Source organism: Aplidium turbinatum, chromosome 5, assembly GCF_918807975.1.
Source record: "Aplidium turbinatum chromosome 5, kaAplTurb1.1, whole genome shotgun sequence".
In the NCBI taxonomy this organism is placed as follows: domain Eukaryota; kingdom Metazoa; phylum Chordata; class Ascidiacea; order Aplousobranchia; family Polyclinidae; genus Aplidium; species Aplidium turbinatum.
This window is the reverse complement of record NC_137476.1, coordinates 33721371-33734690: the sequence shown is the minus strand read 5'-3', so window position 1 is coordinate 33734690 and position 13320 is coordinate 33721371. Positions and strand designations below refer to the sequence as shown.

The 13320-nt window shown below is 36.4% G+C and overlaps 1 protein-coding gene across 1 annotated transcript; it reads right to left on the bottom strand.

Annotated features, from left to right (window-relative positions):
- Positions 1-277: 277 nt before the first annotated feature.
- On the bottom strand, positions 278-3901 carry LOC145770036 (uncharacterized). Its single transcript, XM_082581622.1, has 2 exons — positions 3639-3901; positions 278-2341 (listed from the first exon to the last, which is right to left on the bottom strand). The coding sequence occupies exons 1-2, from the start codon at positions 3824-3826 to the stop codon at positions 1087-1089; spliced, it is 1443 nt and encodes a 480-aa protein (XP_082437748.1). The 5' UTR covers positions 3827-3901; the 3' UTR covers positions 278-1086.
- Positions 3902-13320: the final 9419 nt, after the last annotated feature.

Below are 13320 nucleotides of genomic sequence, written 5' to 3'. Positions count from 1 at the left end.
AATGAATTTTTTTGTGACTGATCAGTGCTGACTTGCTTCGGAAATGTTTTTTATAACATATTATATATTGCACTTTAAAATTTCTTTCCTAGTTGGTTGGATGGAAAATAACTTTTTTGATACAGACATGGAGCACATTCCTTGGTGGCTGAAACAGTTTTTAAATCATCTTGGTTTATTATTTTGCATGATTCAGGATCTACATGCTTCGCTGGAACCTTTTCATGTTTATTCATACTGAAAGTTAAAACAACAATTCATCGTTTCTAGCAAACTGATCATGCAAATGGAAGGCAACAGAAATGATGTGCTGTGAAAAAGTGTAAACAAAAGTAGTATAATAAATTAATATGAGTAGGCCTACAAACCTAATTGACAAAACCAAATTTCCGCGTTTCCGTGGGACTATTGACCAAGGTTAATTTGACGCAACAATAAGTCGACGGGGAATGCATTTTACAGCAAGATTACGTGGTGCAAACTACATACTCTTTATTTTATCTTTGTCCTCTCTTTGACTGAGAAAAAAATTGTTGAAACGTATTCTCTTTTCTTGAGAAATTTTCATTACGAACTGCATAATTGATTCTTTTAGGACAGTTTTAAAGTAATCTACTACAGTCCTCTGTGACGTTAGTCATCCTACTGCACCAATTCAATACATTGTTGCTTAATTCTATTTTTGTCATATCAAGGCTTCATGCCCAGCAAGTTAAATACTTGGATTAAGTGAACAAGACGTCAACAAAGCCAATCTTCATGTTCACTATGGAAAACTAACACAAACTTTCATGCAAAGAATTCAATGTCTAGCAGAGTACAGCCCAGAAAAACAATAAAAATTGGTTGACAATTGCCCATAATGGAGACTTTTTATTAATGCTACAGTATTGTGCACATTTCAAGCCACCAGATCGCACATATGACTTTTTACAAACCTCACATTTATTATATATGGGTTTTCACCAGACTGAGTTAGGATATGAGATTTTAAAGCACCAATTTGCGAAAATGACTTCACTTTACACAAACATCACATTTACAAAGTTTTTATTATTTTTTCAGACTGAGTTAGCTTATGAGATTTCAAAATGGTTTTTCACCAGAATGAGTTAGCTTATGAGATTTCAAACTACCAGATCGTGCGAACGACTTGTCACAAATATCACATTTATATGGTTTTTCACCAGAATGAGTGAGCTTATGCAATTTCAAATAATCAGATCGTGCAAATGACTTTTCACAAACATCACATTTATATGGTTTTTCACCAGAATGAGTTAGCTTATGAGATTTCAGATGACTAGATTGCCTAAACAACTTTTCACAAACATCACATTTATATGGTTTTTCACCAGAATGAGTTAGCTTATGAGATTTCAAATCACCAGATCGGGCAAATGACTTTTCACAAACATCACATTTATATGGTTTTTCACCAGAATGAGTTAGCTTATGAGATTTCAAAACACCACATCGGGCAAATGACTTTTTACAAACATCACATTTATATGGTTTTTCACCAGAATGAGTTAGCTTATGAGATTTCAAATGACCTAATTGCGAAAATGACTTTTCACAAACATCACATTTATGCGGTTTTTCACCAGAATGAATTAACGTATGATATTTTAAATGTCTAAACCGCGAAAATGACTTGTTACAAACGTCACATTTATATGGTTTTTCGCCAGAATGAGTTAGCTTATGAGATTTCAAACCACTAGATTGAAAAAATGACTTTTTACAAACATCACATTTATATGGTTTTTCACCAGAATGAATTAGCTGATGAGATTTCAATTCAGCAGATCGTACAAATGACTTTTCACAAACATCACATTTATGCGTTTTTTCACCAGAATGAATTAGCTGATGAGATTTCAATTCAGCAGATCGTGCAAATGATTTTTCACAAACATCACATTTATAAGGTTTTTTACCGGAATGAATCAGCTGATGAGATTTCAAATTACCAGATTGCGAAAAAAACTTTTCACAAATATCACATTTATACGGCTTTTCACCAGTGTGAATTCGCTGATGCATTTCCAATGCAGATTTCCGTTTAAAACTCTTGTCACAAAGTTTGCAACAAAGTCGTTCCCTCAAATGAATTTTTTTGTGAATGATCAATGTTGATTTGCTTGGGAAATGTTTATAACATATATTGCCCTTTAAAATTTTTTTCTCAGTTGGTTGGATGGAAGATAACCTTTCGTGATACAAATATGGAGGACATTCCTTGGTGGCTGAAGCAGCTTTTGAATCATCTTGGCTTACAATTTCGCATGATTCAGAAACTTCAAGCTTCACTGGAACCTTTTCATCTTGATTCAAACTGAAAGGTAAAATGATGATTAATTGTTACTCTGAACTGATCGCAGATTTTAGTTACTTGATGAACCGATTTTAGTTAATTGCGGTGTAATCGACTAAGTGCATGGGACATGTGTTCCAGCAGTCCTCAAAGGGTTAACTTCATTTTTATAAGATAAACCGAGTTTAGTCACAAAAATGAACTATTCTGTGATGCCCTTGGAAAAGTGAAACGACGCACTTTTCCAAGGGCATCACAGAATAGTGAAACGACGCACGCGTTAGCTTATGGGATTTCAAACCACCACATTGCAAAAAAGACTTTTCGTCAACATTATAAGTTATCTACGTGCTTTTTCACCAGTGTGAATTCAATGATGTCTTTTCCAATGCAGATTTGCATTCCAAACACCCTTATCACAAAAATTGCAACAAGATCGTTCCCTGAAGTGTTGTTCTTTTGATGAGTACTCAATGCTGAGTATCTCAATACAGAGTATCTCAATGAACTTTAGCTACTACTTACTAAAACCGTACCAAACTGTTTTTACCTTAATAGGATGAGTTCCTTATGATGATCCTATTAAGATGAAACAGGCTGTTAAGGTTATGGTGAGTAGCAGCTAAAGTTAACGTTCCATTGATATGGCTTTTCACCAGTGTAAACTAGCTTGTGCCGATTTAAATTACTATTTGTGAAAACGGTTTATCACAAACAACACATGTATGTTGTCTTTCACCAGAATGAGTTAGCTGATGAGATTTCAAACCACCATATTGCAAAAATGACTTTTCACAAACGTCACATATAAGTGATTTTTAACCAGTCTGAATTCAATGATGTCTTTTTCAATGCAGATTTGTACTCCAAAAACTCTTATCACAAAAACTGCAACAAGATCGTTCCCTCAAGTGTTGTTTTTTCATTTTTATGAGTACTCAATGCTGACTTGTTTTGGAAATGTTTATTGCATATACTGCAGTTTATATATACCCTCTCAGTTAATAGGATGGAAGATAACTTTTCCTGATTAAAATATGGGTGACATTTATCGAAGTCTGAAGCAATTTTTAAATCATCTTGTTCAATAATTTCATAAGATTTGCATACGTTAGAAACTTTATTAACATAATAGCTCCATTAACAGCAGGTTATCTTTTGATGATAAAGGGCCCAGTGATGACTTTTCACGTTCCAGTAGATATGCATGTGCAACTTTTAATGCAAAAGGTACAGTAAAATGGATGCTCTGGTGAACGATCTAATGATTGATCAACGATGACTTCAGTTCAAAATGCTTATAACACGCGGTACATACCACACAACATCATCCAGAACTTCATTCTCAGTTGATTGGACTGGAGATGCTAATCCTTCCTGATGCAAACATTGATAACATTCCTTGGTGTCTGAACCAATTTCCAAATGATCTTGGCCAATGATTCGATAAGGTTCGCATACCTCAGAAACTTCAAGCTTCACAGGGACACTCTCGTGTGGATTCATATTCGAAATTGCAGGAAACTGCAAACTGACTTAAAAACACTTATTTTATAATGAAACAACTGAATGAAGCAATATTTTCCTGAAAAGTAAACAGAACATACATACAAGGTAAACATTAAAAGTTATGAGTACGTACAATCAACTTTGTCAAAAACGTCGTATTCATTGTTAAAAACATCACATTCGTAAGAAGAGTTTACACAGATATATACTCAAAGTCGATCATGTGACAAACATGCAAATACAAAACATTCACAATATACATTGTGTGAAAACGATTTGTCACAAATATCACATTTGTATGATTTTTCAACAGATTGAGTTAGGTCATGAGTTTTCAAATGACCAGATTGCGATTAAGACTTTTCACAAACATCACATTTATATGGGTTTTCACTAGAATGAGTTAGCTTGTGAGATTACAAACCATCAGATCGTACAAATGACTTTTCACAAACAAATTTTACTTTGTCCATGTCACGATTTCTTTCTATCTCTTACCAGGAAAAAGACTTGGAAAGATTCAATGACGTAGTTTAATGGGTCAACCGAAAAGCAGTCAATTAAATGTCGAATAATTCTACTAGCGAAATGATAATCTGACTTCTTGAAGAACTTTAACGAACGGCTTCTCAAATAACTCTAATTTCTGCATCAACTACCAATCCACAACTCATAGCACAACTCTCATAATCAACTCATAACAATCACCATAATAATAATCTCAGAATAATCAGAATACAAACTACACCACTATTTATAGTTGGCTGTTCAGTCCAGTAACTTCGAGAAGGTTACATCATAAAGAACCATCGTTCGGTCACGTAGCATTAAAAGGTAAACAACAGAAGTCTCTAGAAGGTCACGTTCGCAAGAAGATTCTTACATAATAACGATTTCGCAATCGGACATTTACTGATAAACAACCTTATGACGTCATGACAAACGACGCTCAGAAATCATGAAAAACAACAGAACCTTCTAGATTTGCATGCTTACAGATGATTCTAGAAATACGTTACATAATACAAATTTCTCAATCAGAGGTTACTTCAGGTCATAACCGATAATAACACAACGCACCAGAATTCCATAATGAAAATAGCACATTCGTTGAAGATACAAAGCAGCCCGACGCGAGGCTTTGCACATTGATTGTGACATACGCCCCCCCCCCTTAGAATATTGTTGCAAACAATATAACAACACAATCAATACAAAACACACCATAAAACAATTAATTACTCGATAAATCAATTCTCATAATTATGTTCAACGACTCAATAGTCCATCGTTGCATAAACTACCAACGATAGCTTTTCTCAAAGCAATAGTCACGTTTACTGTGAAAGTTTTCATCGTCCTCAATGTCTTCAGTGCATCGGCGAGCAAGATGACCCATTTTCCTACATCGGAAACACCTCCTCTCCGGACAGTCCTTGGCGAGATGACCTTCTTCATGACAATTGTAGCAAGCCTTTTCATCAAAAGGGCAGCTCCTGGCTATGTGTCCAATCTCTCCACATCGGTAGCAGTGGTTGTCACGGCAACGTCTGTTTTCCGAATGTCCGCCGTCAGCAACGCACTCCCTGGCGAAGTGTCCGCGTCTACCGCATCTATAGCAAACTCCAAATGGTCGTCGCCTGCCTCTTCTCCTCGGTTCATCGCGCTCGTAATATCCGTCATCGTGAGATCGTTGCTGATTATCTACAGAACAATCTCGAGCAAAGTGACCATTCTTGCCACAAGAATAACAAGTAACTTCAGAATCTCTCTCAATAACATTTCCGATTATAAGATCAACTAAAGGGTTTTGTAAACATAACGCTTTCACAGTCCCACTACAATACGGAGTTTCGATAGATATCATCGCTAACGGTCCTTGGATTGAAGTGGTATCTATTTTTGTTACATGGCCAGTTTTTCCCGTTAATTGACTGTCTTTAACCAAATCTCTCCTCACTATTATACCAGTAGAACCAGAATCACGTAAAACTTTTACCTTTTTGTCTCCAACTTTCCCATCCACTACTGGCAGGTGATCTTCAGGTATTATTTTTCCGCAAACATCTTCATCCGGATTCTCCTCGTCAAGCGTGGGTTCAGGAATCATTAACGCACAACCGCATCGATAAACGTCCGTGTCTTTATCTTTTCCAGACTGATTAGATAAGGAAAACGACTTGTCCTTGCATTCCTTCGCTTCGTGTCCTTGCCTATTGCAACGATTGCACCACTTCCTCGATTCCTGATGATTTCGATTAGTCTTTCTCCGGCAGTTAACAGACTTATGACCTAAGCCATTACAATTAAAACAACGTACTTCTCTTGGAACAGCACCTCCTTTAGAATTATTTGTTTGCTCTTCGTCATTATCGCATGACAACATTTCTTCAGTCGACAACTTCTCATCATGAGCAACTAAGTACTGTTCTGCCACACTGGCTATTTCTTCTAGATTCTTTGGACTTCTCTCCATTAGATAAACAGACAGATCTTTTGAACATGAATCTGTGAATTGTTCCTTAACTATAAGGTTTGCCAATCCGTCCAATGATTGTTCGGCCCCCGAAAGTTCAAACCATTTTAACAAAAGGTTTCTTAAACGTTCAATAAATTGACCTGGACTTTCGTGTCGTTCAGGCTTTGCCTCACGGAATCTTTGACGGTATCCATGCTCGGTAAAATTGTATCGCTTTAACAGAGCTAACTTCAATCTGTCGTAGTTCATGGCTTCTTCTTGCGAAAGTCTTGAATATACATCAAGAGCTTGTCCCGATAATAACATGCTTAGCTGGGTAGCCCACGTCGACTTCTCCAATTTGGCTATTGTAGCATATCTTTCAAATCTTAACAAATAACTATCCAACTCATCTTTTTCTTCAACAAATGATGGCAAATCTGGACGTCTAACTTGCGCCACAATAACATCTCGAGCATTATCATTAGTAGAATTAGATCGCTCACCAATGTCCAGCTTTTGTCTTTCTAATTCAAGTTTTAACTTTTCCAATTCATATTGCGCTCTTCTTCCTTCAGCTTCTGCTTCGCGCTGCGCTTGTTTCTCTTCAGCTTCTCGTTGAGCTTGTTTTTCTTCAGCTTCGCGCTGCGCTTGTTTCTCTTCAGCTTCTCGTTGAGCTTGTCTTTCTTCAGCTTCAGCTTCTCGTTGAGCTTGTTTTTCTTCAGCTTCGCGCTGCGCCCGCTTCTCCTCTGCTTCAGCTTCAAGTTGTGCTCGCTTTTCCTCAGCTTCAAGTTGTGCAGCTTCAGCTTCACGCTGTGCTCGTTTTTCTTCAGCTTCAAGTTCTGCTTTCCTTATTTCACGAGCAGCTCTTCTATCTTCTCTTTCGTCAGCTTCTCGCTGAGCTTTTTGGTCCATTATCTTGTGATACTCTTCCATCACAAACTGAGACTTCTCATTACCAGTCAGCCCCATTCGTTCAGCCATGCTCCCTAAGTCTTCAATCATCTCATGTTTGACAGTATCCGCCATCTTGACATTAATTTATTATTCTTTCAACAAATCTTTCGGTATTCTTCGGTTTTTCTTTTTCGGTATTCCCGGACGAGCCCCCAGAATGTCACGATTTCTTTCTATCTCTTACCAGGAAAAAGACTTGGAAAGATTCAATGACGTAGTTTAATGGGTCAACCGAAAAGCAGTCAATTAAATGTCGAATAATTCTACTAGCGAAATGATAATCTGACTTCTTGAAGAACTTTAACGAACGGCTTCTCAAATAACTCTAATTTCTGCATCAACTACCAATCCACAACTCATAGCACAACTCTCATAATCAACTCATAACAATCACCATAATAATAATCTCAGAATAATCAGAATACAAACTACACCACTATTTATAGTTGGCTGTTCAGTCCAGTAACTTCGAGAAGGTTACATCATAAAGAACCATCGTTCGGTCACGTAGCATTAAAAGGTAAACAACAGAAGTCTCTAGAAGGTCACGTTCGCAAGAAGATTCTTACATAATAACGATTTCGCAATCGGACATTTACTGATAAACAACCTTATGACGTCATGACAAACGACGCTCAGAAATCATGGAAAACAACAGAACCTTCTAGATTTGCATGCTTACAGATGATTCTAGAAATACGTTACATAATACAAATTTCTCAATCAGAGGTTACTTCAGGTCATAACCGATATTAACACAACGCACCAGAATTCCATAATAAAAATAGCACATTCGTTGAAGATACAAAGCAGCCCGACGCGAGGCTTTGCACATTGATTGTGACAGTCCATTTAATACCAAGTATGAAATGATAACTTGTGTTTAGTACTTGATAATCGTGTCATGCTTGTGCTTTGCTTGGCTCTTTTCAAACGATACTTGGCTTTTTTGTTTTCATTTTGGCTGAAGTTTTAGTCAAGTTTGGCTTTTTATGCAATGATGATCTGGCAACCCTGCTGAGCAGTGCAGATTAGAGATGCAGCGAACCCAAAATTTTTATCCGCACACCGCACCGCAACTGACTCATCTATCCGCGCACCGCACCGCACACCGCAATTTATCTGGAACTTTGACACTGCACCGCACACCGCAAATTACAAAATTAAAAAAAAATATTTTAACGAGTTATTGTTTAGAAAGTCAATTGTAGGAAAAAGCATCCATGGCATATAACTGGTAACCTAGTACCAATACAGTTGTGCACTAATTGGCCAGGCTAACCAGATCATATTCTCTTATCAGCAATGCATCTAAGTTCTAAGACATAATACAAACTAAGACAAATAGAATGTTCCTGGATCCAGTATCAGGACTTTTGAACACTTTTTGTAAGCAATAATGCAATTATAATGCCAGTGGCTATATGAACTACACACACAAGAGTAAAACTTATAGCCTGAACTCACTGGGCTAACTGATATAGTAAATAATGCGGTAGTTGCGCTAGGCCTATAGCCTGGTAACTGAGCTTATCAGCTAGGCTACTAACCAAAAACATTCGTACAGCTTCCCTGACAAGCAAGCCCTAAAACCCTGTCAACTGCAAGCCATTTGCAATTTGCATAGCTTTCCATCTTAGGCAGGGCTCTCACAAATGAAAACCAGAAAATCCCTAGAGCTATGTCAAAAAATCCCTAGATGGCATGAAAAATTCCTAAAAATAATTAGCGCGTTACATTGGATTTCGAATAAAATGTAGCCTACCGCATTTGCTTTCATTCAATCGTTTCAACACTATTTTCAATTCAGCGTGCTAGATAATTCATTACATTTTTTTGCACAGTTCCGTATCATCTTTAAAACATCATTCAAATATACTGTATATATCAATTGAATACTAAGATCTAAGATAAAAAAGTGAACCACGGCTAGTTTGTATGACAGGCTGACAAAGTTATTGCAAGTCTAAACAAAATGACAGTTTTTACTCAGATATTGTGTAATTAGAATAATAAAAGTTGCATAATGATATCCATGTGACAGGTACACTTCACTGTCACAACATTAGGATAGCCTTATATAGGCAACTACACTGTTGTTGCTACCAAACATTACATAGGTAGTGTCAGATGAATATCCGACAATGTTGCACATTGGCAGTGGCATAGCCAGAAAGAATTGGGGGTAGGCAAATACGTGATGAATTCAAGAGAACAACGAAGTGTTTGATTTGAGACATCGCCACCTGATGGATTTAGCAAGGGAAGCAATAATACTTTGGGGGGTTAGAGCGTGCCGAAGGCACTCATATTGTAGGGGGTCCGGGGCATGCACCCCGGAATTTTTTTTGCAAAATTACACTCAAATAATGGATTATGGAGCTTTCTGGAAACACGTTTAGGGTAATATTTGTATGAAATTTATTAGCAGATCAACAGCTATTCACTTATTAAAGCCAGCTCTTACACACCAACGAGCAAAAACTGCGGCTAAAATGAGAGAACACCAAAAACTCAGCTATACAAAAACCCAGCAGAGTAAGCGATTCTGGAATATTATCACATGACTCTAGAAAAGCGTAGAAACTCGTCGAAACGTCTCAAAGGCCCAAATGTAAAGTCACGTACGCCAAAAGCAGCAAATAAAACGTTTAAGATATGACCCTAAATTAATTGAAAAAACATAAACCAGCAATCTCACCCTGGGCCTAAATATAATTATTTCTCGTGACATACAATTACAATCGGCAATAAGTCTGAATTTAAAAATAGTTTGTTCAAAATAGTTTGTTCATTTGTTTAAAAATAGTTCGTTCATTTGTTTTTACAAAATTTATTGATGTCTTTCTGTGTGTCTAATACGGTACAAGTTATGGAGGTGTTAATTGCCAGATGCCTTGGAAAACGATATAAATTTCTACAAATTTTATTATATTTTCAATAAAGGGCTTAACTTTGCAATCCAAACTTTGAAAATTTTGGGGAAATGGGCCCTTTTCGCCCCCCATGGCTACACCAATGCACATTGCTATGCCTTTGCATTCAGTGACTGCTTGATTGCACTATATAATATGCCTTCTGCTGTGCCATCATTAATTTCTAAAAGGTCAAGGAACTGGGTTTTAACACACACACCTTCTACATCACATAGACTAGGCCTACAACAATGCCTAGTTGTTTTGCGGTTGAAACATCCCTAGCCTCATCCGTCCAGTTTCATCCATTCATCAGAAAAGGAAACAAAACAAAATTTACTAGTTAGCAAACTATACAATACGATTTGCAAGAAATTGTAAAAAATCCCCAAAAAATCCCTAGATCATCAAAATCCCTAGATTTGTCCCTAAAAGGGGCTAAAAGTTCCAATTTGGAACTAAATCCCTAAAAGTGAGAGCACTGATCTTAGGGTTTCCGAAGGGAAAAATAACTGATCCGTGTTTCCAATTTAAATTTGAAGTTTCATAGCTGATTCTTGAAAAGTTGAAAGTTTACGTTTACGAAAGTTTAATTTCTTGAAAGTTTACGTTTACGAAAAATTAATTTCTTGAAAGTTTACGCGGCAAGCGGCGCGGCTTTGTCATTTCAACCTTCCACGCGGCGCGGCGCGGCACGCGGCGAAAAAGTCAAAAGCGGCCGCGTACGCGGCGCGGCTTGCATCACTAGTGCAGATATGGTTAGCAAGACAAAATGAAGAAGAGTTTGTTTAGTTCCGGTTTATCGTCAAACAGCGATTCGGCATAATATTGATCAAGTGGGTCAAACTAAGGTGGGTTTAGACTACGTGCGTTTTCCGTACGTTTTTGTTGCGTTGCGATTTTCGAGCGTCTTGTCTCAAACAGCTCGCGTTTACACTACTTGCGGTTTTCTTGCGTACTGTGTTACGTCATTTTGAAAATATAGGGTATTCCCCCACATTGCTGTCAATCAGCTGATCCAGTTGACATCTTCTGTCAATGCGATCATTGCAATACATTTTGAGTTTTACTTCCTCTGCACAAATGACTTTTACAGAAAGAAACAAGCTTATAACACAAGTAGGCCTACAGTAATGAAACTCTAGCCTACACTAGCTATCAACACACTATGATATCAAAGTAGAACACTTTTGAGGGTCATATATTGCAAATGGAGAAACCAAAAAAAAGAAATTTTTGCACCGAGTGGGTTCTTATGTTAAAATAAACTTTGTTGCCTGTGGACCAACACCAAGACTGTAATTTTTGGACAGGCTATGCTTTTAGATCTTTTTTTTAATAACTTTGGATTCTAAACTCATGTTTAGCAAACATTTCGAACACCAAACTGTCTATTTCTTGGCTATATATTTTTTGATTAGATTAACCTCGCATTCCAGCCATTTTGCTCCTGACCTTGGTATCTTTGTTCAACAACCTTCCTTGTTTCATGACCTTTGTAAAATAACTTTGAATTCTTTGTTCGCTTTTTAATAGATTGGTTTCTTTATTTAAACGTTAAAACTATACCACAAGCCGCTACTATAAATGTGGCCTTGTTCATATACTGTAGTGCCTACAATTAAGTCAGTGAAAATGGCAAATAACCTACCTCTTGGGGTCATCAAAAACCTTAGAAAAAGTGCTTTCCTACTTTGCACTCAGCATAAAGAGCACTTAAAATTCCTGCATTGCAAACCACTGAGCAATGCATATTTGTGATACATATAGCCTACAGTACAGGGCGTATGAGGCTCACAGATCACTATCACTTGTGATGGACTAAATTCTCTGATTGGTAGGCTATAGTTCAATAGCTGTTTATTTTCTGCTTTCATAAAATATTATTAGGCTAATACAAACAAAAACTGAATGCAATTCAATTTATTTGTTATCAGCGAATCAAAAAGATAGAATTTTTGCATGTTGGCAGTTTCTGTATAATTGTTTATAGGCTATGCACAAATAATGAAAAAAGCAGATGCTACAAATTTGGTAAAAGCAAATAAAATAGCACTAACAGAATTAAAAAGGTTGCAAAGTCATAACAATGAAAAACATGGACAATTAATTTTTTGTAATGACAATGATAAACCACCATTATAGTTGTCAATCTATGGCTGTTTATCAACAAATGTATAGGCCTGCAAGTGCAATGGCAGTTATTCACAACAACAAATCATTTTCAGCAAACAAATGCTCTTCCATTAATCTGTCTAATGATGGAAATTACAACTTTCTATATTAACATGTTTGTGTGACACACGTATGGAATAATGTCAGTTAATATTACACTTTTGTCAAAACAATTCTTGATACCTAAGAACACATATTATAACATGATATGTTATATGTGTTCTTACCATTAAATTCCTTTTAAGAATGATTGTAATGAAATACACAGCCAAAGTAATCATAAAAACTCCTGACTTCAGAATAATTCATTTTAAGAGTGATTATAATAAAATGCATAGTCAAAGTAACCATAAAAACTTCAAGACTTCATAAAAACTTCAGAACAATTGAAGGGTATTATACAATTTCATTTAATATATCAATGAAATAGGCTATAAGCAAAAGTTTACATGTATACTTTTGGAATATTGCACCATACTAGAGTAGGTGTAATGTATTAATTCTGATATAGTAGCCTATATGCCCATGACAGTACAATGATTATGTAGTTCAAATCCTTTATCAATATCATGGACTTTGCATTGATGAAGTAGAAGGCGTAAGATTTCAAATTTCAACAGCAGAAGAATCATCATGAGTCCGATGAGACCACAAACATATCTGCAAAACAAATCAAATTGCGATCAACGAAGATACACATAAATGCAGTTTTTATGCTGATAGCAAAATGTGACTGAGAGACATTGCCTGTAAACCCCCTGTATAAACCTCTGAAAAGGAATATTACTTTATTTTGTCTACAATACAATGGACAAGCCAAAACAGTATTCGGTGATGGCAATTGTATCATGCACACTTTGTTTTTATGCAGTATATATGATCAAGATATGCATTAAAGGAATAAGATCATCGTCGTATGAGGTTCTGGGGCCGAGGGTCCATCCTAAAACAAACTAATGTAAACTAGGTTGTATATATAATAGGAA